This window comes from Salvelinus sp. IW2-2015, linkage group LG36 (assembly GCF_002910315.2).
Source record: "Salvelinus sp. IW2-2015 linkage group LG36, ASM291031v2, whole genome shotgun sequence".
NCBI lineage: Eukaryota > Metazoa > Chordata > Actinopteri > Salmoniformes > Salmonidae > Salvelinus > Salvelinus sp. IW2-2015.
In genome coordinates this window covers 6,834,264-6,861,468 of record NC_036875.1, presented here as the reverse complement: position 1 = coordinate 6,861,468, position 27,205 = coordinate 6,834,264, and the positions used below count along the sequence as shown (strand labels likewise).

At 40.7% G+C, this 27,205-nt stretch overlaps 2 protein-coding genes across 2 annotated transcripts in view; both read right to left on the bottom strand.

Moving 5' to 3' along the window:
* The window catches only part of LOC111959316 (nck-associated protein 5-like), a 51,189-nt gene extending 41,740 nt beyond the window's left edge, over positions 1-9,449 (bottom strand). Inside the window, exons 1-2 of the mRNA XM_023980816.2 lie at positions 9,444-9,449; positions 9,009-9,128 (exon numbers count right to left, since the gene is read on the bottom strand). Of these exons, the coding sequence (XP_023836584.2) occupies positions 9,009-9,128; positions 9,444-9,449 (126 nt within the window). The remainder of the gene's footprint in view (positions 1-9,008; positions 9,129-9,443) is intronic.
* Positions 9,450-17,298: 7,849 nt separating this feature from the next.
* The window catches only part of LOC139023793 (nck-associated protein 5-like), a 51,516-nt gene continuing 41,609 nt past the window's right edge, over positions 17,299-27,205 (bottom strand). Inside the window, exons 3-6 of the mRNA XM_070437685.1 lie at positions 23,149-23,239; positions 21,246-21,407; positions 17,588-17,656; positions 17,299-17,370 (exon numbers count right to left, since the gene is read on the bottom strand). Of these exons, the coding sequence (XP_070293786.1) occupies positions 17,299-17,370; positions 17,588-17,656; positions 21,246-21,407; positions 23,149-23,239 (394 nt within the window). The remainder of the gene's footprint in view (positions 17,371-17,587; positions 17,657-21,245; positions 21,408-23,148; positions 23,240-27,205) is intronic.

Genomic DNA, 27,205 nt, shown 5'->3' with positions numbered 1-27,205 from the left:
TGAAACAATGTTGCGGTTGTTTGTGAGAATGCCAACAGGTTGGTTCCCGTGGGGAAAGATTCTATTGGGGAAAGGTTCCCGTGGGGGTTGCCATGGAAGCCAAGAAGGGGAGTGAGGTGGTGTGTGTGTGTGTGTGTGTTGTGTGTGTGTGTGTGTGTGTGTGTGTGTGTGTGTGTGTGTGTGTGTGTGTGTGTGTGTGTGTGTGTGTGTGTGTGTGTGTGTGGTGTGTGTGTGTGTGTGTGTGTGTGTGGTTGTGTGGTGTGTGGTGTGTGTAGTGTGTGTGTGTGTGTGCTCAAACACACATGCATGTGGGGGTCTGAGAGAGGAAGTGTGTCCATCTGATGAATGGGCATGTGCCTGAACTCAATTTTATTCACTAATTGTAGTCTCACCCATTAATTTCCAATGACTGGTCATTTTTGACCCAGAACACCACAGGTGTACAAAAGTTAAATAAAACACCCAAAATGTTATGAAAAACCTCAAAAATGTATTTTGTTTGTTCAGATGCCCTGTGTGGACAAAGTCATTGTCACGATTTCCACCGAAGGTGGCTCCTCTCCCTGTTCGGGCGGTGCTCGGCGGTCGTCGTCYCCGGCCTACTAGCTGCCACCGATCCATTTTTCCTTTTCGTTTGTGTCTGTCTGTATTGTTTACACCTGTGTCTTATTAGTTGATTTCGGTGGGTATATTTACCTCCGCTGCCTGTTAGTCTTTGTGCGGGATTGTTTTTCTGTGGTTACGTTAGTAGGGGTGCGTGTCTGCACCACGGGGTTTCTTTTCTCACGGCAGTTGTGCCGTTTGGTAGTGAGTTTAGGAGTAGAGGTTTCTCCTCCGTGTGTAGCGCTTTATTCCCTGTGTGTGTGGCAACCTCGTTTGGGCGTGTTTCAGTCCCATGTTTGTAGTTGAGTTGGGACTGCTAATAAACATTCTTTGCCACTGGGATTTCCTTGCTCTCCTGCTCCTGATTCCTGCACCTCCCTCCGTTAGGAGGTAACAGCCATGGAACCTTATGACAATCAGGTTAAATGAACTACATTTTTCAGAGAGAAAACTCTCGGTCCAATTCGACAGGAACACAACAGGAGGGTTAAATAAAGAATAGAAAAATTGTTTGAAACTTTATTGCTCTCCACAACCCAGCCACACCTCGTGAGACAGTAACGATAGTAAAAATAGATGTTTGACAATCAGCCTTCTGTGCCTGAAGGAACGCAAGTCGTTAAATTAAGCACTGCTGTTTTATGTGTGGTGAGCATCTGGTTCGTTGATATATACGAAATACCACTTTAGCTACAAAGGTTTTGGGAAACACCCAAAATACTTCTACTCTCCATCGTGTTATTAATCTTGTTTCTGGGCCTTGTTTGATTTAATGTTTGTGTGTCTGTACAGGCAATGGTTAAAGCCACCATCTCTAGTATGTGTATGTATGCTTTGGCTATTTGGGGAATTGCCAGTGATAGGTATAATAAGATGACCTATGTTTCAGCTCCCTGCAGCCGTATAGAGAAATCACAACCTCTAATGGAACCTGGGCACTTGGGTCCAGCACTATCGCAGTCCTAAGGCCATGGACCCTTGTCTTGATAATCACAGGCTTCATTGTTGCTCATTAGAGAGACAGGGCCTTGAGACTGTTGTAGTAATGCATGAGCAAAGGCTTCTACATCTAATATGTCTCGGATATAGCACTATACACACTTAATGTCTAACATTTAACTGAAAACAGTGAATACTTTTTAAATGTTTTTTTTTCTTGTAAATCACAAGGTACATAATTCTAACTCCAACTCTTTCCTTTCTCTCCTGTCTTCATCAACCCCTTCTTTCACTCTTTGTCTATCTCTGTCTGAGTGTACAAAACGTTAAGGACACCTGCTCTTTCCATGACAGACTGACCAGCTGAATCCAGGTGAAAGCTATGATCCCTTATTGAAAGCTATGATCCCTTATTGATGTCCACTTAAAATCAGTGTAGATGAAGTGGAGGAGACGGGTTAAATAAGGATTTTTAATACGTATTGAGACAATTGAGACATGGATTGTGCATGTGTGCCATTCAGAGGGTGAATGTGCAAGACAAAATATTTAAGTGCCTTTGAACGTGGTCTGGTGGTAGGTGCCAGGTGCACTGGTTTGTGTCAAGAACTGAAATGCTGCTGGGGTTTTCATGCTCAACAGTTTCCCACGTGTATCAAGAAATTGTCCACCACCCCATAATGTCAAAGTGGAATCATGTTTTATTTATTTTTTACAAATTTATAAAACACGAAAAGCTGAAATGTCTTAAGTCAATAAGTATTCAACCCCTTTGTTATGGCAAGCCTAAATAAGTTCAGGAGTAAATATTTGCTTAAGTCACAAAATAAGTTGCATTAACTCACAATAATAGTGTTTAACATGATTTTTCAATGACTGCCTCATCTCTGTACCCCACACATGCAAATAATTGTAAGGTCCCTCAGTCGAGCAGTGAATTTCAAACACAGATTCAACCACAAAGATCAGGGAGGTTTTCCAATGCCTCGCCAATTAAGAGCACCTATTGGTAGATGAAAAWAAATGAAAAAATAAGCTGACCGGTGGCTTCAAAGCCTATCATTGGCCAGTACATAGCATCAGAAATCCATGGTTTAAATACATCAGGGATGGGCAACTTTGATGGGGGTGGGGGCCACAAAAAATCTGAACTCATCAAGAAGGGCCACAGTTGTGAGAAAAACATTGTAGTGGCCCCCCTCTTGACAGCGGAGAGAAATGTATACATTTTATAACTAATTTCATGCAATTCTACTAATTTTGTCATGGGGCGGAGAGGAAAATTAGCTGTTTACATGATAACAAGTTTAGAAAGCTGACTGCTAAACTAACGTAGTCTAAAAAGACTTCACTGACATGGGCTAATTGACTGATAATCAGTGACTGACATAACAAGATGAAAACTGCTGATGGAAAATCAAATGTTGAAATTGTGTATTTTACTATTCTGACCTTCAACAGTAAGTTGAAAGCCTGACTGAGTTCCACAATTGTTGTGATTTTGTTTTTTAAATAGTTTTTGATTCGTTTTTTGGGGAAATTGACCTGAGGACCTTCAAAAAAGGGCCCACGGGCCGCCAGTTGCCCATCCCTGATATACACAATTGGTTCTACCCTGTCGGATCTGTACCAATATAACTCCCTGCTACAGTACCACTGATCTCCGGCAGGAAGAAGTGCAGTCAGTTGCACCCTTAGTGAGTTGGTGAATTTGACCTTTACAGAAAAGGCCAGGGATGTGGGACAACGTTTTACTGCCCTTTTAAGCTCATAGTAAACTTAATGACCTGACAGGGGAATCAGACATTTCATGTTCAAACCATGACCATTTCCAGTGAGGTCAAAAAAGGAAAAGAACAAGACAGAGACCATAATAATTGTAATCTGTAATTCTCTCCTTCTATTGCATTGACTTTTTCTTCAAATTAAATACCAACATTTAAATCGTCAAAGATGTTTTACTCCCTTGTGGACCTGTGTAACCTCCTAACTGGCCATGGCTTTGCAAAAAGATAAAAAGATCTACCGTACAGTAGATGTGAAAACATCTACAAGACTGCACAGGGAGTAGACGTGCTGAATCCCCCACAAGACAGAAAGATTAAAAGTGTCTAATACACCTTTCAAACCAAGATGTTTTTCCGCCAACTTTCTTCCCCATAATACTAACCTAACTGACAAAGTGAAAATAATGAAGCCTATACAGAGTACAAATATTCCAATACATGCATTCTGTTTGTAACAACACACTAAAGTAATACTGCAACGCAATTAACTTTTGTCCTGAATACAAAGTGTTACTTTTGTGGCAAATCCAATAGAACACATTACTGAGTACTACTCTCCACATTTTCAACCATAGTGGTGGCTGCCACAAGGCCAAATCTACACTGGAGTTGCTTACCAAGAAGACAGTGAATGTTCCTGTGAGTGGCCGAGTTGCAGTTTTGACTTAAATCTACTTGAAAATCTATGGAAAGACCTGGAAATGGTTGTCTAGCAATGATCAAGAACCAATTTCACAGAGCTTGAAGAATTTTGAAAAGAATAATGGGAATCCAGGTGTGGAAAGCTTTTAGAGACTTACCCAGAAAGACTCACAGCCTTAATCACTGCCAAAGGTGCTTCTACAAAGTATAGACTTAGTGGTGTGAATACTTATTGTAAATCAGATATTTCTATATTTCATTTTCAATAAATTAGCAACATTTTCTAAAAACACGTTTTCACTTTTTCATTATGGGGTATTGTGTATAGATGGGTAAGGAAATGTAAATATAAGACATTTTGAATTCAGGCTGTAACACAACAAAATGTGGAATAAGTCAAGGGGTATGAATACAGTAATGAAACAGCAGGGAGCAGGTCTCGAACTCTCGACCTTCTAGCCCGAGGTCCGGCGCGCTATCGACTGTGCCGCAAAAGCATGTTCGTGCGGCAGAGACAATTTCGTTACACTACTCCCTCCTTTCAAAGAGCGCGTCCTCGCGCTAGCTTGCCACTCTACGTCTTACAGGAACGCGCTCACCGGCCAAGCACACGCACTCGTTACAATAATTTCGGAAGGCACTGTATGAAAGGTATTGCCACGAGAAAGCCACCACTTTTATTTCCAACCAACCAACCTCGTCACGATAGCGGTAAAGTTCTGCCTACGGCTTAGTGTGAAATGTAACCTTAATGCTGAGGCGGAATTGGAACTCACTACGCTCCTAAGCTTTTGATGGTTGCTAGGCAGGGCCTGTTACTACTATCCTCCTGGTAATATTAAACTTTGCGAAGCATGTCACTTCACCCATCTCTTCGCATAGCCCACCATATGCACTGTTTTCTTAACCACAACTGGATAGATCCATAAAGAATTACTGTGGGAATAAATACAACTGAATTACAAAAATATTGGAAGAAAGTAGGTCAATGCAATTGAAGGCATCAAATTGTTGCTTACTGAAACTCCAAAAGTCATCCAATTGTTATAATTCATTTTAAGCAAAAAGCCTACCTGCATGTGTTCAACTATTTCGGCACCGTTTCGAGTTGCTTTGAGACAAGTGTGTAGACTCGTCTTAATAAATCAATCGTCAGATTTTTGTAGAAATATTAGCCAAGTTGGGTTGAGTGCTGATCATTATCATCTTTCCCAGTTGGTTAATTTATTAGCACTGATCAGAACATTTTGCCAGCATGATATGTAGTTTAACAAGTGGATTATTTTGCTCTTCACTCACAGTCACTTTGTAGCCTAGGCCTACTCCCAACTAAAAGCCTCTGACTTGTCTTAATGTGATTTTTTTTCACTGAATCTCCTTCTGTATATTTGGTTAATTCTCTGGCTGATCAAATAAGTGGTGGTATTGCTCATCTATTCGCTCAATTATCACTGATCAGAAACTTTTAGCATGCATTATATAATGMCATTGTTGAATACTCCTTTCTGATTGGCTTGAAGGGCAATCTAGAGCGTGCATTATTTCCCTATAATGCACAGTATATTTGCACGGTAGAATTCAATTGCTATAGTTCAGTTTTACAAGTTTTGTTTGGTATGCTTATGAAAGCAAAAGTCGAATTGAAAACAGTATTGCTATTGTTGAAATAGATTTTCATAATAGCAAGCTAGGACTGATGGTTTGGTTAGCTAAACTATCAGGTCTGTTTGTTTTGTTACCACAGCAACTACTGTAGCTATCTAGTAAACTTGCTAGTTACTTCAGTGGATGTTGAACACATTTCTACCAACAAATGAACACATTTCTAGTGGCACATGTGTTAAATTATAGCCATGGTATGAAAGGGATAATCAACTCAGGGCTCTATGTGTTCTCTGGAAAATAATGCAACTCTGGGAGGTCAGCTTGCACGTCGTTCACTATTTTCCATAGAACGCATATCCCCGTGTTGATTATCCCTTACATAATGTAGACTAAATGAAAGTATAGGCCTATTACTTTGCTCGATTGTGTAAAGGCGACTCCAAAAGCCCGCAGAGGTTGTGAAATATGAATGAGACACATGCTTTTGAAAATATATACTGCTGTTATTTTCAATCGGTATCATGATGATGATACTCTCAATGTAAGACCCTACGCCTGCTCCCTAACAAAGAGGAGTGAGGGTAGGAAAGAGATGAAAGGATTAAAAAAATGGATGGACTTGCCTTGGGCTCTGTTTCACTTCTTTTTATATGACAGCAGTTCCACACCTTGCCGTGACACAAGTTGTGTGGGGAAAATATATTATTCACATTTTATTCTGTTATATTTAATTATATTCTTACGACACAATATGTGTGTTGACTGTGGTCAGGGTAGGTGTTTGTCTGTTTAATGAACAAAATAATGAACTATTGACTTCATTCATTTGGATGAAGTTATATTAGTCTTGTGTTTTTTAGGACCTGCCTAAACAATAGACGCCCAACCACATCTGCACACCACTACTACCACTTGTCACTGGCATGCGCACGCGAGGTATAAAAGGTGTATGCAGACAAGAATGTGGTAAAAATGGGCCTGTTTGTAAGGGGGTCAGATCAACATTGCCCATTTTTTTTTTAATAGGCAAAATACCATAAATCCTATGTGAAAACACTATAAGTTAGGCTGATCTACCTCGAACTTTGGGGTATTAACAAAGGAGCTCCTAGGAGTCTTGAAAGCAGCCATACCCTGAGATGACAGAGTTAGCTGTTCAAGGAAATTAAGGTTGGGTGTCATTGGTCTCCTCTGTTCTGGATCTGCCGTTAGCTCTCTTGAAATCAATATCATCAACAACTGTTTTTGAATATCTAATGGGACAAATAACAAGATACTGGATGTCATAACACTAAATTATTATTCGGAAATATCATTTAAATTACATGATTAGTCTGTGATTACATGATTAGTCTATATGTACATACACACACACACACAGTACCAGTCAAAAGTTTGGACACACCCACTCATTTAAGTGTTTTTCTTTATTTTTACTCTTTTCTGCATTGTAGAATAATAGTGAAGACATCAAAACTATGTAATAACACATACGGAATCATGTAGTAACATAAAAAGTGTTAAACAATTCGAAATGTATTTTATATTGGAGATGCTTCAACGTAGCCACCCTTTGCCTTGATGACAGCTTTGCACACTCTTGGCATTCTCTRAACCAGCTTCATGAGGTAGTCACCTGGAATGCATTTCAATTAACAGGTGTGCCTTCTTAAAAGTTAATTTGCAGAATTGCTTTCCTTCTTAATGTGTTTGAGCCAATCAGTTGTGTTGTGACAAGGTATGGTGGTATACAGAAGATAGCCCTATTTGGTAAAAGTCCAAGTCCATATTATGGCAAGAACAGCTCAAATAAGCAAAGAGAAACGACGGTACATCATTACCTTAAGACATGAAGGTCAGTCAATCAGGAACATTTCAAGAACTTTGAAAGTTTCTTCAAGTGTAGTTGCAAAAACCATCAACCGCTATGATAAAACTGGCTCTCATGAGGACCACCACAGGAAAGGAAGACACAGAGTTACCTCTGCCGCAGAGGATAAGTTCATTAGGGTTAACTCCACCTCAGATTGCAGCCCAAATAAATGCTTCGCAGAGTTCAAGTAACAGACATCTCACCATCAACTGTTCAGAAGAGACTGCGTCAATCKGGCCTTCATGGTCAAATTGCTGCAAAGAAACCACTACTTAAAGGACACCAATAAGAAGAAAAGACRTGCTTGGGCCAAGAACCACGAGCAATGYACATTAGACAGGTGGAAATCTGTGGTGTGTGATGGTGTGGGAGTGCTTTGCTGGTGACACTGTCTGTGATTTATTTAGAATTCAAGGCACACTTAACCAGAATGGCTACCAGAGCATTCTGCAGCAATATGCAATCCCATCTGGTTGCGCTTAGTGGGACTATCATTTGTTTTTCAACAGGACAATGACCCAACACACCTCCAGGCTGTGTAAGGGCTATTTGACCAAGAAGTAGAATGATAGAGTGCTGCATCAGATGACCTGGCCTCCACAATCACCCGACCTCAACCCAATTGAGGTGGTTTGGGATGAGTTGGATAGCAGAGTGAAAGAAAAGCAGCCAACAAGTGCTCAGCATATGTGGGAAAAGCATTCCAGGTGAAGCTGGTTGAGAGAATGCAAAGAGTGTGCAAAGCTGTCATTAAGGCAAAGGGTGACTACTTTGAAGAATCTCAAATATAAAAATATTTTGATTTGTTTAACACTTTTTTGGTTACATGATTCCATATGTGTTATTTCATAGTTTTGATGTCTTCACTATTATTCTACAATGTTGAAAATAGTAAAAATAAAGAAAAACCACAGAATGAACAGGTGTGTCCAAACTTTTGACAGGTACTGTATGTAAGTCATTGTCTTCAATAAGCAATGTCTATACACTGAACATACAAAACACCAGCTCTTTTCATGACAGACTTASAGTACTCATAGAAATCCACTTCCAGGTGAAAGCTATGATCCCTTACTGATGTCACTTGTTAAATAGGAGATAAGTTAAATAGGYATTTTTAAGCTTTAAGACATGGGTTGTGTATGTGTGGCATTCAGGGGGMGAATGGGCAAGACAAAAGAGTAAAGTGCTTTTGAACAGGGTATGYTAGTAGGTGCCAGGTGCACCGGTTTGAGTGTGTCAAGAACTMCAACGCTGCTGGGTTTTTCATGCTCAGCAGTTCCAGTGTGTATCAAGAATGGTCCACCACCCKAAAAACATKCAGCCAACTTGACACAAATGTGGGAAGCATTGGAGTCAACATTGGCCAGCATCTCTGTGGAACGCTTTCAACACGGGCCAGCATCCCTGTGGAAAGCTTTTGACATCTTGTAGAGTCCATGCCCCAACGAAGTAAAAAAAAAWTTGACCAATCCCATGAACCTGCTCAAATGCTAATATAGCTTACCTTTAACTAGTTATTGTTGGTCTTTATCCAGTCTATACAGAGCCAAGCCTACCTGGGAGACAGGGTTGRTGGATATTTTGACCCGCTGCTGGAAGAGAACGTTCAGTATGCGGTTCTGCTGCTCCAAGTCAAACACGCGTGTCCTCAGCTTCACACACTCCTCTTTTAGGTCCTGGACATTCACCCACACAAGCACAAGGAAGGTGGGTTAAACGTRGTATAAACCGGCTTATAATTATACATGTCCAGTGTGCCTTCCATTATGATTTATGTAGGGCCAGGAGTTTTTCCTGACCATGTGACCTAACCAGGAAACATTTAGTGCCCTTACAAGACATTCTTCATGCATTAAAATGGTAGTATGCATTCATAATATTTTACATACACACGACTCATAGAAAGTGTCCCTATAATATTAATTCCCAAGCATGGCACATCAGCAGAAAGTTGATAAGCATATTCCATACTACTGTTCCAGCTGGCTGACAGCCATTCTTACTTAGTTAATGTAAAGCGTAGCACAGAGAATTTTCAGCCAACCTTACTTGGCGATATGTTACTTCCTCAATTCCCGAATTGGAAGACAACACATTTCTTCTAAACTTCCATGGCTACTTGCAGGTGGTTCATTTTAAATTGACAAAATGTTACCTTATTAAATGAAATCTTATTTTTTGCTCCATGAAGTGTATGCCGCTATATTACCTATTTCAAATCTTKTCATTTATCAAGACAGGTGAGTGTCTTTGATCGCAAAGCATGATTTGAGTTGCGCCCACCTTTCTCAATAAACGAGAGAAGATGTGAAATAGAATAGACTTCATGGAGCAAAACATTGATTTTATTTAATAACAGAACATTTTCTTAATTCAAACGAACCACCTGCAACTAGCAATGGAAGTTTAAAAGACATGCATTGTCTTCCAAGTCGGAAATTGAGGAAGTATCGCCAAGTAAAGGGTTGGTTAAAAATTCTCTGTGCTATGCTTTACATTACCTAAGTAACAACGGCAATCAGCCAGCTGGAACAGTAGTAATGGCCTGACTAGCCAATGTTTTAATAGCTAGTAGTGAGCATGTGGTTTTTCAGTTTCAATAGACATGACGTGCTAACTAGAACACAACTAATTCTATTTATCATTATTAGCATTCCATCATTATTTATTTTATAGCCTCCCTTAGACTTGATTGACTTTAATGATGCTTTAATCAAACAAAACAAAGACAAACCTTTTGAGTGAGGAGRGCTTGAACAACCTGATTAGCCACCTTCAAGCAAAAGAGAGCAGAGCGAGAGAGGAGATAAACAAAAGAGAGACATTGCAATAACAATACACTCAAAGAAAAGTTAAGACAACGTTRAGTCAACATGTCATGATAAAGAAATCTTTGTCTTTCAGGCTTGTTGCACAATGTTTGTGTGAAGATGCAGAGACATTTACCTCWCCAATGTTTTAATTTTCCCCCATGATGAAATCGGYGAGGGGACTGTGAATCTGKCTCCCTCAGTTTGTTTGAACTTTAGTCACACGCGATATCTCAGACAGCATTGGGATGATTTTGACTAAACTTGGGTGAATGATGCATCCTGCTATAGAGATCTGYCATTTACAAAAGTACACAGGAGTGATAGTAATTAACTGAAATGAGTTAGTCACACTCAATTAGCCCAAGGGGGGAGCTGCATCATTCATGGGGGACAACAAGTTTACTGTTGCCTTGTTGTTGTTTGTTTGTTTCAAGGGCCCTAGTTGTTACTTTCATGACATATATTTAAAGCTTATACTATCACTATGTACATCTCTACAGTTGATTGTGTGTGTGTGTGTGTTTAGGACAGCCATTGGAATGTTGTAGATGGTAAATCCCCACACGCCCCTCATTAAGTTCTGATTCAGTACAGTTGCGTATTAAGCCATGGCTAAAGTCTAMTGTTTGTTGGTCGGGAAAAGAGAGATAAATAGATGCCAGAAGATTCAAATCAAATCAAATTTTAAGTGTTAAATAAAAAATAGACAAGTAGAAAATAGAAAATAAAAGTAACTAATAATTAAACAGCAGCAGTAAAATAACAATAGCGAGGCAATATACAGGGGCTACCGGTAAAGAGTCTATGTGCGGGGGCACSGGTTAGTTGAGGTAATTGAGGTAATGTGTACATGTAGGTAGAGTTAAAGTGACTATGCATAGATAATAAACAGAGATTAGCAGCAGCGTAAAGAGGGGTCTGGGAAGCCCTTTGCTTAGCTGTGACTATGCATAGATAATAAACAGAGATTAGCAGCAGCGTAAAGAGGGGTCTGGGTAGCCCTTTGCTTAGGAGTCTTATGGGCTTGGGGGTAGAAGCTGTTAAGAAGCCTTTTGGACCTTGACTGGCACTCMGGTACCGSTTTCTGTGTGGTAGCAGAGAGAACAGTCCATGACTAGGGTGGCTGGAGTCTTATTAGGGCCATCCTCTGACACCGCCTGGTATAGAGGTCACGGATGGCAGGAAGCTTGGCCCCCGGTGATGTACTGGGCTGTACGCACTACCCTCTGTAGTGCCTTGCGGTCGGAGGCCGAGCAGTTGCCATACCAGGCAGTGATGCAACCAATCAGGATGTTCTCGATGGTGCAGCTGTAGAACCTTTTGAGGATCCGAGGACCCATGCTAAATCTTTTCAGTCTCCTGAGGGGGAATAGGCTTTGTCGTGCCCTCTTCACTGCTGTAGTGTGTTTGGACCATGATAGTTTGTTGGTGATGTGGACACCAAGGAACTTGAAACTGTCAACCTGCTCCACTGCACCCTGTCGATGAGAATGGGGGCGTGCTCGGGACTCCTTTTCCTGTCGTCCACAATCATCTCCTTTATCTTGATCACGTTGAGGGAGAGGTTGTTGTCCTGGCACCACAAGGCTTGATCTCTAATGGCCYTTTACAGCTCATTGAGTGTGGTCTTAGTGCAAGCATCTGTTTGTGGTGGTATATAGACAGCTACGAAAAATACAGATTTAAACTGTCTTGGTAAATAGTGTGGTCAACAGCTTATCATGAGATACTCTACCTCAGGCGAYCAAAACCTTGAGACTTCCTTAGACATCATGCCCCAGCTGTTGTTTACAAATATACATAGACCGCCACCCCTTGTCTTACCAGAGGCCGCTGTTCTATCCTGATGAAAAAGCTTAAAATGTATGTATGTTATTCATGTCGTCGTTCAGCCAACCCTACCGTTATGCTTGTTTACACTGAGCTGCGCTGGGGTCGGACAGCATGACTGTGTATATCAAGACACTTTAGAGCCAGCGGGAGATATGGCCAAATACTATTTTTGCCGCACTAACAATTGAAATAAATGTCTTTAAAAATGGAAGGCAGTTGTGATGAGGCWAGATCAGGTGGTACCATTCTAGCCAATGAGAGGGCAGATACGTGTGTGAACAACCACAATGGTCCTTGCTATCCTGGAMCCTTAGGTTGTCCCTACCCCAWTGAAGTTGAAATTTAAAACGSTTAGGGTAGGGTTTAGGGAAGTGACATCCCAAAGATCCTGGATAGCACTAAGAGGCACAACTCCAATATAAAGTGTTTTTTTCTCAAAGTTGCCGTGATGTCACGTGTCCTACTTATATCAGTACACTCGTAACAACCTAATAACCTAAGGTTTACAAAACGTATATTCGATCAAATAAGCCTCAAGTAGCAAGTAACCAATTACATTTTTTGTTGACCAATTTCAACACTCTCATTGACCTCGTTGCAAAAACTCCTCTCTTGGTGAGCGCAAAAAAACACCTGCTGGAGAAGACAGATTTTGGGCCGAGTTCGCTTCGCCCCTTTCTCTCTGATGTATCTCAATCCAGGGATGAGAAATGCGATGTACTCCAAATTGTCACATTATCCCCACTGTTACACCGATTACATTATTTTATTATTCTAGGTAGCAGAAGCATAGAGAAWGATAGAAGCATCTAGTCGCCAAAAGGCCATATTAACATGGGCAGCACCATCGAGGGCTTCTGCCATTTTATTGTAGTCAACTGGGTGCGACTTCCAACTTCATTGACTGATCCCCCCTGGTGACCCTGTTGGAGTCATGTCCAACAGGATCATCAGGAGGGATCAGCCAATCGTGAAGAAGAAAATTGACTACTTCAAAATGGAGATAGCCTCAATGGCGCTGCCCATGGTGTCACAGATGCTATAATGGCACAGATACAAAGATGAGTCCTCTATATATCTCTATGAGCAGAAACGACGTCAGCCATTTTGAAATGGCACTAGAACGTGTGTTGAACAACAAAGGATATTCAGCCAATCAGGCTCCGTGCAGACTACGTCGTCGCGCTATGGAAATGTCAAAATAAAAGTACAMCGTGGTTTATGGCTTAGTATATGTCAAWCTCTCCCAAAACTAMGGATGCTCTTCCAGTACAATAATTGCTAATCACATCGACGGGGCTGTAGTGGAGCAGGTCGAGAGCTTCAAGTTCCTCCTTGTCCACATTACTAAGGACCTTTCATGGTGCGAACACAGTCATGAAGAGGGCACAACAATGCCTCTCCTCCTCAGGAGGGTGAAAAGATTTGGCATGGGCCTTCAGATCCTCAAAACGTTCCACAACTGCACCAATGAGAACATCTTGACTGGTTGCATTACCGACCATAAGGCGCTACAGAGGGTAGTGCGTAAGGCCCAGTACATCACTGGGGCCGAGCTCTCTGCCATCCAGGACCTCTATACCAGGCGTTGTCAGAGGAAGGACCTAAAAGTTGTCAAAGACTCCACTTCTATCTGCTATCTCACGGCTAACAGTACCGGAACCAAAAGGATTCTAAACCGCTTCTATCCCCAAGCCATAAGACTGTTTAACAGTTCATCAAATGGCTACCCTGACTATTTGCATTGACCCCATTTTTATTTGCACTGACTCTCTTGCACCGGCTCTATGCACACTCACTGGACTCTACTCTCACACACTCACACATACTACACTGACACTCCAACACACACATACACCCACCCACCTACATACGCMCACACACACAAAACACACAAGCAAATTGATGCCACACACTCACACACTCAGTGGTAGAAAAAGTACCCAATTGTCATATGTGGGTAAAATTAAAGATACCTTAATATAAAAGTATTTGGTTTTAAATATACTTAAGTATCAAAAGTAAACGTAACTGCAAAAAATATGCTTATGTATCAAAGTATGAATAATTTCTAATTGCTTCTAAAATGTATGGAGTAAAAAGTACATTGTTCTTTATTAAGAATGTAGTCAAGTAAAAGTAAAAGTTGTCAAATATATAAATAGTAAAGTACAGATACACCCCAAAACTACTTATGTAGTACTTTAAATTATTTTTACTTAAGTACTTTACACCACTACACACACTCACACATAGACACACTTTCACACTCTACAAACGCTGCTACAGCTCTGTTTACGATCTATCCCGATTGCCTAGTCACTTTTACCCCTACCTACATGTACATATTACCTCAACTCCTTCGTACCCCTGCACATTGATTCGGTAACGGTACTCCTTGTTTATAGTCTCGTTATTTTATCATGTTACTATTTATGTAGTCCGCACAGAGCCTGATTGGCTGACAATCCTTTGTTGTTCAATGCACATTCTAGTGTCATTTCAAATTGGCAGATGTGGCTTCTGTTACTTAGCATGAGGACGAAAAGGGCGGCTTGCCTAACAAAAAGCGGCCCTACYAAAACTAGTAGTCTTTCAAACTTCCCGGTGTAACAGCTGGGATAATGAGACAATTCTGAGTACATGGCATTTCTCATCCCTGGATTGAGGTATGTTTTCCGAGCCATATCTCTACTGTGTATTGATCTACACAGTCATGCTGTCCGACCCTAGTGCAGCTACCTAACTAGGAGAGTAGTTTGCACATTTGTTACTCCTGGTTTGATACTTTTATCCTCTTTTACACTGTTTCAAATCTGTCTGTTTAAACTGCTGTACTTCTTATAATCAAAACAAGCTTTTTCGTGACAGTCTCAAGTCTTTTCAATAACGTTTTAATGTGAGAGGCCCTCCGTCCTCTTCCTCAAAGCTAGATTATTATTTTTCTGTGGATACATTTATTTGACGGTAGCATTGAATATGAATGAAGGTAGCAGAATATAATGAAGGGCTTGAATTTATATAATTGTGCAATTATGTTGTTTATTTTCAGAGATCATTCAACATTTTTGCATTTTCAAGTGTGATGTTGAATGCATTACATATTGCCAACTGTGTGAGCTGGTAGGGGGCAGAGATGCTGTAGAAATGTGATTTAGGATTTAAGATCCTTCCAGAAGATAGTGGTCCTTTTGGAGGGCACTTTGAAAGGTGATGAGTTGCTACTAATGACAAAGAAGAACTGGTTAAGAGTTGCGTAACAGTGACCARTAATTCACAGCTATCACATGGCATAATTGTATCTAATGAGTTACGCTAACCTTAAGTAACACTCATAAGAGCTGAAGCTGTCAAATCTACCATTCCAGTGTTTTAATTGSTAAATTGTATTTACTTRGCCACCATGGCCTATTTATTGCCTTTACCTCCCTTATCTCACCACAGTTGGTGACCACAGTTGCTCACATTGTATATAGACTTATTTTTCTACTGTATTATTGACTGTATGTTTGTTTTACTCCATGTGTAACTCTGTGTTGTTGTATGTGTCGAACTGCTTTGCTTTATCTTGGCCAGGTCGCAGTTGTAAATGAGAACTTGTTCTCAACTTGCCTACCTGGTTAAATAAAGGTGAAATAAAATAAAAGAGGATGGGAGGAAGGCTGGAAATTGATATACAGCAGTAATCTGTAAGCAGAAATTTGAACACAGACAGATTATTCTTTGTCTGAAAGACAATTGCGCCTCCCCCAAACATACCATGCTGGCTCAGATCATTTCTTTCACATTGTCCATTTCAGCAGATCCTGAAGCTATGGTAGATGAGTACCCGGGCTAGCGCAGACACAATACAGCAGGGATCATCAACTAGATTTAGTCGCAGGTCTAATTTTTTATTGAGCGGATGGTCTGGGGGCTGGAACATAATTAAGCAATAAGGCCCGAGGGGGTGTGGTATATGGCCAATATACCACGGCTAAGGGCTGTTCTTATTCACGAAGCAACGCAGAGAGCCTGGATACAGCCCTTAGCCATGGTATATTGCCCATATACCACAAACCCCTGGAGTGCCTTTTTGCTATTTATAAAAGTAATTAGATCAGTAAAAATACATGTTTTGTCATACCCGTGGTATACCACGACTGTCAGCCAATCAACATTCAGGGTTTCGACCCACCCAGTTTATAATAACAAATAATTTGTCGACTGCAAATTGACTGCAAGAAGCAAACCGATATGTTTGACTAAAACATAATACTTTCAAACATTGCTTATATTTTTATACAATCACGTCTCTTTATTATACGTGGGAATAGTAGGGAACAGATATCTTAAATTAAAATCACTTGGAGCTCATTCCCTTGTGTCCAACAAAGATAGAAAATATATGCACATACAGTGCATTCGCAAAGTATTCAGACCGCTTGACTTTTCCACATTTTGTTAGGTTACAGCCTTATTATAAAATTGATMAAATAGTTTTTCTCCCCTCATCAATCTAGACACAATACCCCATGATGACAAAGCAAAAACTAGATTTTAGAAATGTTTGCAAATTTATTAAAATTAAACTGAAAAATCCCATTTACATAGGTATTCAGACCCTTTACGCAGTACTTTGTTGAAGCACCTTTGGCAGCGATTACAGCCTCGAGTCTTCTTGGGTATGAAAAATAACAAGCTTGACACACCTGTATTTGGGGAGTTTCTCCCATTCTTCTCTGCAGATCCTCTCACGCTCTGTCAGGTTGGAGGGGGAGCGTTGCTGCACAGCTATTTTCAGGTCTCTACAGAGATGTTCGATCAGATTTAAATCTGAGATTTGGCTGGGCCACTCAAGGACATTCAGAGACGTGACCTGAAGCCACTCCTTGTCCGGTTTAGGATTTGGCCGGGGTAGGCCGTCATTGTAAATAAGAATTTGTTTTTAACTGACTTGCCTAGGTCAAATAAACAAATAAATATAGCTATCATGACAACTCTGATGTCATCATGACACAAAGCACCCTGAGAGATTGCCTGGGTTTGGAACATTCGTTTTGATGGGCTTTTTTGGCAGAGTGAATTACTCTCACTACAGTTGTGTTGAAACATTTTGTCTTCTACCTGAATACTTAAAATTCAAGAGGGCAACGATTGCCATGGTAACTGCCTCATTAAGGAAGCCTCTTCAAAAATGGAGAGGGAGATGGAGAGACAATCAGCCCGTTGTAATGGAGGAGAGGAGGAAAGGAGCACACTCAACCCACACTAGCTCACTCCTGGCCAGTCTCTGAGTAGAAGGAGAGGTCTCATCCCTTAGAACTCCCATGCTTAACTCTCATTAGATTCAAACCCTGTATAACAACGCTCTACACTTTGTGGATGTTTCTGTAAGGAAACTACAGGAATTCCTAGTCCTTTCCAGACCTTATCAAGGATTTCAGCTTAGAGTAAACCAAGTGAGRTGTGTGTCTGTGAGAGATAGAGAGAGAGAAATACACACTCACCTCATCCAGACAACGTTCATACTGCTTCCTCTGGTTGTCGTTCTCCATCGTCAAGGCAGAGTTCTCCGCCTGTAACAGCAAACACCTCCAGATAAACTGAATATGTACACAAAAAACACCTTCACATGTGTCCATAAATCTGTGAACAATTCCAGTCTTCCAGATAAAGATACCACATGTATACAACATATACACATCGTCTCTTGACTGAGCTGAAGGTAACCCCGGTGCTTCTTAAGATGGTCATGCCATGAGATTTTACTTCTAACCAAATTAATTAGAGCAAGCCTTTCATCTCATTAACTGTCCATAACATATACTAACAGAATTCTGACCAGAGTTACATGCCCGTAACTTAGACATTCATGTGAATCTGTGTTGAGGTTAAAAGTTATTGTAAAGCACCCTTATCTCAGTGTTTCTGCTATTGAGTCTCACTACTCCAAGGTCTGTGCAATTCCTCCAGTTCATCTCTATTAAAACATGTCAGCGTCGCCCYGGTTAGGGGAGGGTTTGGCCGGCAGGGATGTTCTTGTCCCACCGCGCTCTAGCGACTCCTGTGGCGGGCCCGTGCGCAATGCACGCTGACACGGTCTCCAGGTGTACGGTGTTTCCTCCGACACATTGGTGCGGCTGGCTTCCGGGTTAAGCGGGCATTGTGTCAAGAAGCAGTGCTGCTCGGCTGGGTTGTGTTTCGGAGGACGCACGGCTCTCGACCTTCACCTCTCCCGAGTCSGTACGGGAGTTGCAGCGATGGGACAAGACTGCAACTACCAATTGGATACCACGAAATTGTGGTAAAAAAATAATAGGAAAGACAAAGAAAAGAAGAGATATTTTTAAATAACCCTTGACACAAATTCAAACGGCTCATTGCTGGCTTTTGGCTYGTAATCCAGGTTGTTTAGTTCTCCAGGTGTGTTCATATGACCTACTGTGTGGAGTTATTGCCTAGCACTGGTTCTGGAATGGTGAACGTCTGAGCAACACTCATTTAAAAAAAAAGTGGTCATATAAATCACAACAGAAGTGTCTGAACAGAAGGCAAAGTGCTTCTGAGGAGAAKGAGATCGTAGGACACTGATAGATCATAGAACACTGATTCAGAGGGGTTGGGTTAAATGCGGAAGACACATTTCATTTGAATGCAATCAGTTGTGCAACTGACTAGGTACCCCTTTCCCTTCACTTGGAGTCAAAAAGGCCAACGAAGTCATAGAGCCTATAAGACTATCCCATTTAAAGGTCACGGAAATCCATGTTATGAGCTTGAACTTTAAGAGGTAGGGTATGGGTAAGATATGGGCTGGATGTGGCCTCAATCTGCTATTGATGTAATATCACTTCACCTTTCCAAATGAGTCTTATTGATTTACAAGCTGTACTCATTTGCCGATCATTCCACTACTTTCTAGCGTTATCCAGGCCTTCCATTTTGATTGACATGCAGTTAACACAGTTTCAACCCAGATATCTGTCTCACTCCGTTGACTCCTCAGCAAGCAAATGTGAAACAAATGACTTTTTGGTTGAGGTTGTGAAGAGAATCAAATGAGAGGCTTCTCCAGACAGTGAGCACAGTGGGCTGGATCTGTGTTCATTTGTTTATTGACTCACGTTCATATGCAGCAAATTGTTCATTGCACATTACACATGRTCCCAAGTGTGCCTTCACGGCTGGAGAACTAGGAAAGTAGTTTGAAATMAAATGGAAAAACATGTCAGGTCAATGAGTTTCAGTCTAAAAGTGTAATTACATGTATAATTTAAAGGGATAGCATCCACCATGAAAATATGAGTCTGAAAATATCCAATAGGGTCTACAGAGGCAGACCCGTTAATCAATGTAATTCAAGAAGCCAGTTTATCTAATGGCATTACTAAAGAAGTCAAGGTCATGATTGCATGCTAAATGGAATTTGGATATCGTCCTCCATGGAGATGTCCTCAATTCCAGATGAATTTCATGATAACAAAATGAAAACTATGAAGGCTATTGCTGTTAGATGACAATGTTTGCATTAATCCAGTCTAATTCATGGATGGATATAATAGTCCATTACTCCTGCTGATCCCTTGATCATCAATATATCTGACTGGGGTATAGGCCTAAATCACAGTCACACGGGGTGGGGCACAGTTATGAAATCCTTTCTGTATGAACTGGTAAAGCAAAGGTAGACAAAAAAAAATGTAAGTCGTACTCCTATTTCTGTTTTATGTGGTGCATGAATCCCTAACTTTTCCTGGTTCATTAAAAAGACTGGTAAAATTGTATTAGTCAGAGCATCACTATTCCACATCTATGTATTTCAGGGGAAAAAAATTATCACTATTACTGATCTGGGATCTGCAGACAGATGGTAAGTTCTATTTGCTTCTGTAGAGCAGGTGTGATTAAGGAATACTATCACAGGATCATGGGCATGGAATCATTTCTGGGTAACAATTAAGTACCATACTGTGATTGTTTTCAATTAAAATTGTCATAAAGAAGAATTTAAAAAACATCTTATCAAAGAGCAATTTCTCAAGCATTTTTGCTAAGACTGTCTGGGAMTGTTTTCAGGTTTGGAACTCTCTTTCTTATTGGTCTATTAGCCAATGTACTGCCTGGTGATGACACCAGGCAGSCCACAACTCCATCCCACCACAACAGGCTTAAATTTCATGCACTTTTTTCAAACAGCTCTTACACTAAAAGGGCATTATCATAATTCTTTGAATTTCAAAGTATTATTCCAACTTGTTTTTGACTGTACTGGGCCTTCAACTACCTTGTCAGTGATTGAATTATCACACACAGGATATGACTAAGTACTGTCAAGTCAGACCCAGTCTTCTCTGCGTGAATCAGGGCCGGATTACTGAAGAAGTATGCAGGGACGGAAGTCGGTGTCCCAGGTCCCCAAATGCACCTTTTTCTCAGGTCTTTTTACATATAAATTACTTAAATGGACAGAATGAATAGAGTAGAAAATAATAATTGTCATCTTAATTTTTCACCAAGCTTCTGTCTGCTTTAACCTGGAACTATGTATTCAATGAGCTCTTAGCTCATAATGGAATCAGCCATGATTGACGGTCTAAGGAATGATACCTGGCAGCTATAACAGACAGAATTACTGTGTATAGTTTTCAAAGTGTTTCTATCCGCTTTAGTACAATGCACGATGCAATATCGTATCCTCATACAATTCTGAAGAATTTAAAAAGTTATCTTTGTGGGCCATATTTAGACTAAAGATACAAGCAGGGGCAGGCTTTTGCTCCAGCCAAGCAGTAACACACCTAATTCAACTAACCATAGCAGGACCTATTGGCATTGATTAGCAGAATCAAGTGTTTCTGCTTGGTGGGAGAGAAAGCCTCCAAGATTGTCCGTCCCTGACCTACATACAAGTAACATCATTGTGACTGGCACTGTATTTACTTTTCATTTATGCTTAAATCATGATCTTAATGATATAATACAAATGAAGCATGTGCCAATGTGAGTGAGCTTCAAATTCCTGACCAACTTTGATTATAACCAAGTATATGGCATTACAGCAAAAAATAAACCATGGTAATTCACCCTATGAAGTCATTCTTATCCATAATTGAGGATGGAGAGAGGTACTAAGTGGAGAAGAGACCCTACCGTGCCTGAGCTTACCTCCAGGGCCCGTAGTCGCTCTAGAAGGGGCTTGGCCTCGTGGGAGTCCTCCTCATGTCTGCTACTGCTGGCTCCTGGAGAGTTGGTCCTCCTCTCTATCAACGGGGGTGTTGGGCCCTCCAGACTGTTCTGCTGTTTCCACATCTCCTCCAGGAGTTTGTTCTAAACCATTGAAAGAGGGGTTGGAGAGAAACACAGAGCTGTTGAAACAGTTGCATTGCCTATTGGAACTAACTGGGTATGTGCCTCGTCAATTTTCTCCAACCTACAAGATACACATAGTATTAATGGAAAGATCTTGAATTTGGCCATCATTTGTGGATTTTATTTAATCATATACAGTAGGTGAACTGCTATTCTGGATTTGCAGTTGGCTGTATAGGGATGTAGCTACAAGAACTGTGCAGGAGTGCAAATGAAGACTTCCAATTCGTTGTATTTTGACTCCTTCCAAGAAAATCAATCACAGGATTTGTTTGATGTTATATTTTATATTCTGTAGCTGCCTCTTCCCAATTAAAGTTAGTTTGATAGCCACCACTAATACTGTAGGTTACTTCTTATTTTTCTGGCTGCTCATTTGACTGGTTTTCCACCTTAACTCATATGGGTGTCTTTGGTTGACCCCCCAATATTTATTGATTGAACCATAGAGATCATTTGTCCCAATTTTTCTAACATTATGAAAATGGGACCCCAGATGTTACAAAAACATCAGCATTTACAAAAGTCTCATTCCTTGCATCAATCCATGAAGTCTTGTGAACTGTTGTTTTAAAAATGCATTGTGAATTATGAGGCTTATTTGCATTTGTAATACGCTTCGTTGGTTTTTTATGTCAAGCACTTTTACCCTCGCTACCTACACCAATCAATTGCATCTCACAAGTGCTAAAGGTGAGGACTAATCGAAAAGATAGAGGCGTGTGGGTGCATAGTGTGCCGTCTAGTCTACAAAACGTCACGGCCTCAAATCGATTTAGTGTTCATCYCATTGATACTTTCTCAGAACCAAGCAACCATCCAGTAGACAATTAGTAAGGCCTCCAGGCAAGCATAGTTGGCTCATAATGACTTGCAGTGTAGTAATGAAATGCAGTGTAGTCCTGTGTGGCTCAGTTGGTAGAGCATGGTGCTTGCACCGGCAGGGTGGTGGGTTCGTTTCCCACAGSGGACCCGTATGAAAAGGTATAACGATGCATGCATTCTCACTACTGTAAGTTGCTCTGGWTAAGAGTGTCTGCTAAAATGRATAATGTGAYTGTTTTACATAATCGTGCACTATATTGGCACCACTTTCCCATTAATCCTGATTAAMAATATGTTACAGGTACTTAAAACCTGAATATTTGCTGAAGACCTCACATTGGGTTAATCTTACAGATGTCATGGTAAAATGTCACCGCATTGTATTTTAACGAACCTGGCCTTTTGAACTAGCCCTCCCCAGCTTATTAACTCKTTTGGGACTGTGGTTAGCATACTCGCCTTGGGGCCAGGTGACCAKGGTTCAAATACCACCAGTGGTGGTACTTGCTCCTGGTGGTAGCTGCATTAGTGTCAGCATGTATGACTGGCCTAAGATGCTGTATGACAGTCGTCAGGAGATTTGATAGCATCTAACCTAAGGGTTGCCACTCTTCCCTCTGTCTCTTCTGGATGCCCTATCACCATGCTACTGTGTACAGTACAACATTTCAGGGGATTGCCAACGATTGGACATTTCAGAAAGTTAGATGATTATATTTTTTATGGATTGTTTACAGCCTTTAATCTAACACTGTTTTATAAAGGAACCCGTAGGGTGATTTATCAAGGGTTGCATACTTGTATAATAAAATATTTGGTTTATTTAATAAAATAAACAGAAAGTAAGTAAGAACAAATATGGTCAATGTTCTACCTTGTAGGCTTTCATAAGGTCCAGTGGATCCACGCTGGGGCCCTCCAGTYTGTCCTGGTTCTGTAGCAGGCTCCTCACAGTCTCCTCCATACTGCAGGCACACAGAGTATTGGGACCAATCAGAACATAGACCATGCAATAAACAAGCCTGTTTTACAACAGGGCATGCAACAGAAAATGATTAGTCCATCCGTTTCAGTCAGTTTTCATTCTGTTTGGTGCCTAATGAACACAACACAGGTTCCAATATGGGATCAATAGGCTAGTTTGGGTATTTTTCTGGATCAAAAAGGGGATTAGGTGGTGGGCATGGCAGGGGGTGTGGCAATGGGAGCGATCGACCCGTCGACGAGACTGAATTTCTTTACTTCCCCCCCATCTTGCCAGTTTAGAGACATTTTTGAATTTTGTGGCCAATTTTCTGCCATTCCAACATTTTCTCCATGGAGCTGAGAGACATTTTTACAATTTAAAGCTAATTTCCTGCAATTATACACATTGTGCCATGGAGCTGAGAGAACATTTTGCAGTTTTAAAATGAATTTTATGTAATTCTATGCATTCTGCCATGGCTAATGCTGTGTTCTTCTGCTCAAACACAGGGATGGACTTAAGCTGCCCGCTAGCCGGTGGCTAGRACTTTTCAGACAAGGCTAGTTGTAAATGTGGTAAACTAGCCTGCCTGCTACTGAAATGTTGTATTTTCAAATATCTCATGGAACATATTTTGGACCAGGGCTYGTAAAATATTGCAGTCTACTAGCCCAGCTGGCCAGTGCCAAAAAACAAAAATGACATCCATACTCAAAGATTATAACAAAATCAATACTGCTAAATTCATTGTTTTTGGAATTTTCAATTCTCCCTGACTGTCTAGCTTGATGATTGTTGGTTCTCAAAGATGAGAAAAATACACTCAGTGGTCAGTTTATTAGYTACAACACCCTGTGGCTGTGGCTTGCTTTATGAAGCAGGCAGATAGGTATCAAGGCATTCAGTTAGTGTTCGATTGAATGTTAGAACGGGCAAAACAAGTGTCCTAGATAACTTTGAACTTGGTATGATCATTAGTGCCAGGCGCGCCGGTTCCAGTATTTAAGAGAAGAAAAACTCCTAGGCTTTTCAAGCACAACAGTGTCTAAGGTTTACCGAGAATGGTGCAACAAACAAAAACATTCAGTCAGCGGAAGTCCTGTGGGCGAAAACAGCTTGTTAATGAGAGGTCGAAGGAGAATGGAAAGAATCGTGCAAGCGAACAGCCGGGCCACAAACAGGCAAATAACGGAACAGTACAGCTGTGGTGTGCAGTATGACATCTKGGAAATCACAGATGGGCTATTGCAGCAGAAAACCACATCGGATTCCACTCGTATCAGCTGAAAACAAGAAGAAACGGATGAAGTGGGCACCAAAACTGGAATATTGAGGAGAATAAAAACATTGCATGGTCTGACGAATACCGATTCCTTTTGCGTCATGCTGATGGCAGAGTCAGGATTTGGCGTAAGCAGCATGAGTCCATGACCCCATCCTGCCTGGTGTCAACACTACAGGCTGGTAGAGGTAGTGTAAGCGTGTGGGGAACATTTTCCTGGCACACGTTAYGTCCGTTGATACCAATTGAGCAATGTTTCCATGCCACAAAGAACTAAGGCTGTTCTGGAGGAAATGGTGGGTCTGACCGGTACTAYAGAAACTGGCAACTAAGTTTACATAGGTATTTTATCTTTTCTATGTACATGTATACAGTACCAGTCAAAAGTTTGGACACACCTACTCATTCAAGGGTTTTTCTTTATTTTTTACTGTTTTCTACATTGTACAATAATAGTGAAGACATCAAAACTATGAAATTACACATATGGAATCATGTAGTAACCAAAAAAGTGTTAAATAAATCAAAACATATTTGAGATTCRTCAAAGTAGCCACRTTGATGACAGCTTTGCACACTCTTGGCATTCTCTCAATCACCTTCATGAGGAATATTTTTTAACAGTTTTGAAGGTGTTCCCACATTTGCTGAGCACTTGTTGGTTTCTTTTCCTTCACTCTGCGGTCCAACTCATCCCAAACCATCTCAATTGGGTTGAGGTCGGGTGAATGTGGATCCCAGGTCATCTGATGCAGCATCTCATCACTCTCCTTCTTGGTCAAAATAGCCCTTACACAGCCTGGAGGTGTTTTTTGGGGTCATTGTCCTGTTGAAAAACAAATGATAGTCCCATTAAGTGCAAACCAGATGGGATGGTGTWTCGCTGCAGAATGCTGTGGTAGCCATTCTGTGTGCCTTGAATTTTAAATAAATCACAGACAGTGTCACCAGCAAAGCATGCCCACACCATCACACCTCCAAGCTTCACGGTGGGAACCACACATGCAGAGATAATCAGTTCACCTACTCTGCATCTCACAAAGACACGGCAGTTGGAACCAAAAATCTCAAATTTGGACTCATGAGACGAAAGGTCACATTTCCACCGGTCTAATGTCCATTGCTTGTGTTTCTTGGCACAAGCAAGTCGTCTCTTCATATTGGTGTCCTTTAGTAGTGGTTTCTTTGCTGCAATTTGACCATGAAGGCCTGATTTCAGGCAGTCTCCTCTGAACAGTTGATGTGTCTGTTACTTGAACTCGGTGAAGCATTTATTTGGGCTGCAATCTGAGGTGCAGTTAACTCTAATGAACTTTTTCTCTGCAGCAGAGGTAGCTCTGGGTCTTCCTTTCCTGTGGCGGTCCTCATGAGAGCCAGTTTTATAATAGTTCAAAGTTCTTGAAATGTTCCGCATTGACTGACCTTCATGTCTCAAGGTAATGATGTACTGRCGTTTCTCTTTGCTTATTTGAGCTGTTTTTGCCATAATTTGGACTTGGACTTTTACCAAATAGGGCTATCTTCTGTATACCAGCRCTACCTTGGCACAACACAACTGATTGGCTGAAACGCATTAAGAAGGAAAGAAATTACACAAATTAACTTATAAGAAGGCACACTTGTTAATTGAAATGCATTCCAGGTGACTAKCTCATGAAGCTGGTTGGGAGAATGCCAAGAGTGTGCAAAGCTGTCATCAAGGCAAAGGGTGGCTACTCAAATAATCTCAAATAAARATAAAATACATGTTGATTTGTTTAACACTTTTTTGGTTACTACATGATTCAATATGTGTTATTTCATAGTTTTGATMTCTTRACTCTTATTCTACAATGTAGAAAATATAAATAAAAGAAAGAAAGACTATTGATGAGTAGGTGTGTCCAAACTTTTGACTGGTACTGTATATATATATATATAATTTATTTGTATTTACACTACCAATCAAAATTGGTCGCTTAGAAATGTCCTTGTTTTTGAAAGAAAGGCACATATTTTGTCCATTAAAATAACATAAAATTGATCATAAATACAGTGTTGTAAATTACTATTGTAGCTGGAAACGGCCAATTTTTTATGAAATATCTACGTAGGCGTACAGAGGCCCATTATCAGCAACAATCACTCCTGTGGTCAATGGGACYTTGTTTTAGCTAATCCAAGTTTATAATTTTAAAAGGCTAATTGATCATTTAGAAAACCCTTTTGCAATTATGTTAGCACAGCTGAAAACTGTAGTCCTGACTAAAGAAGCAATAAAACTGTCCTTCTTTAGACTAGTTGAGTATCTGGAGCATCAGTATTTGTGGGTTCGAATACAGGCCCAAAATGGCCAGAAACAAATAACCTTCTTCTGAAACTCATCAGTCTATTCTTGTTCTGAGAAATGAAGGCTATTCCATGTGAGAAATTGCCAAGAAACTGAAGATCTRGTACAACGCTGTATACTACTCCCTTCACAGAACAGCGCAAACTGGCTCTAACCAGAATAGAAAGAGGAGTGGGAGGCCCCGGTACACAACTGATTAAGAGGACAAGTACATTAGAGTGTCTAGTTTGAGAAACAGACACCTCACAAGTACTCAACTGGCAGCTTCATTAAATAGTACCCGCAAAACACCAGTCTCAACTTCAACAGTGAAGAGGCGACTCTGGGATGCTGGCCTTCTAGGCAGTTGCAAA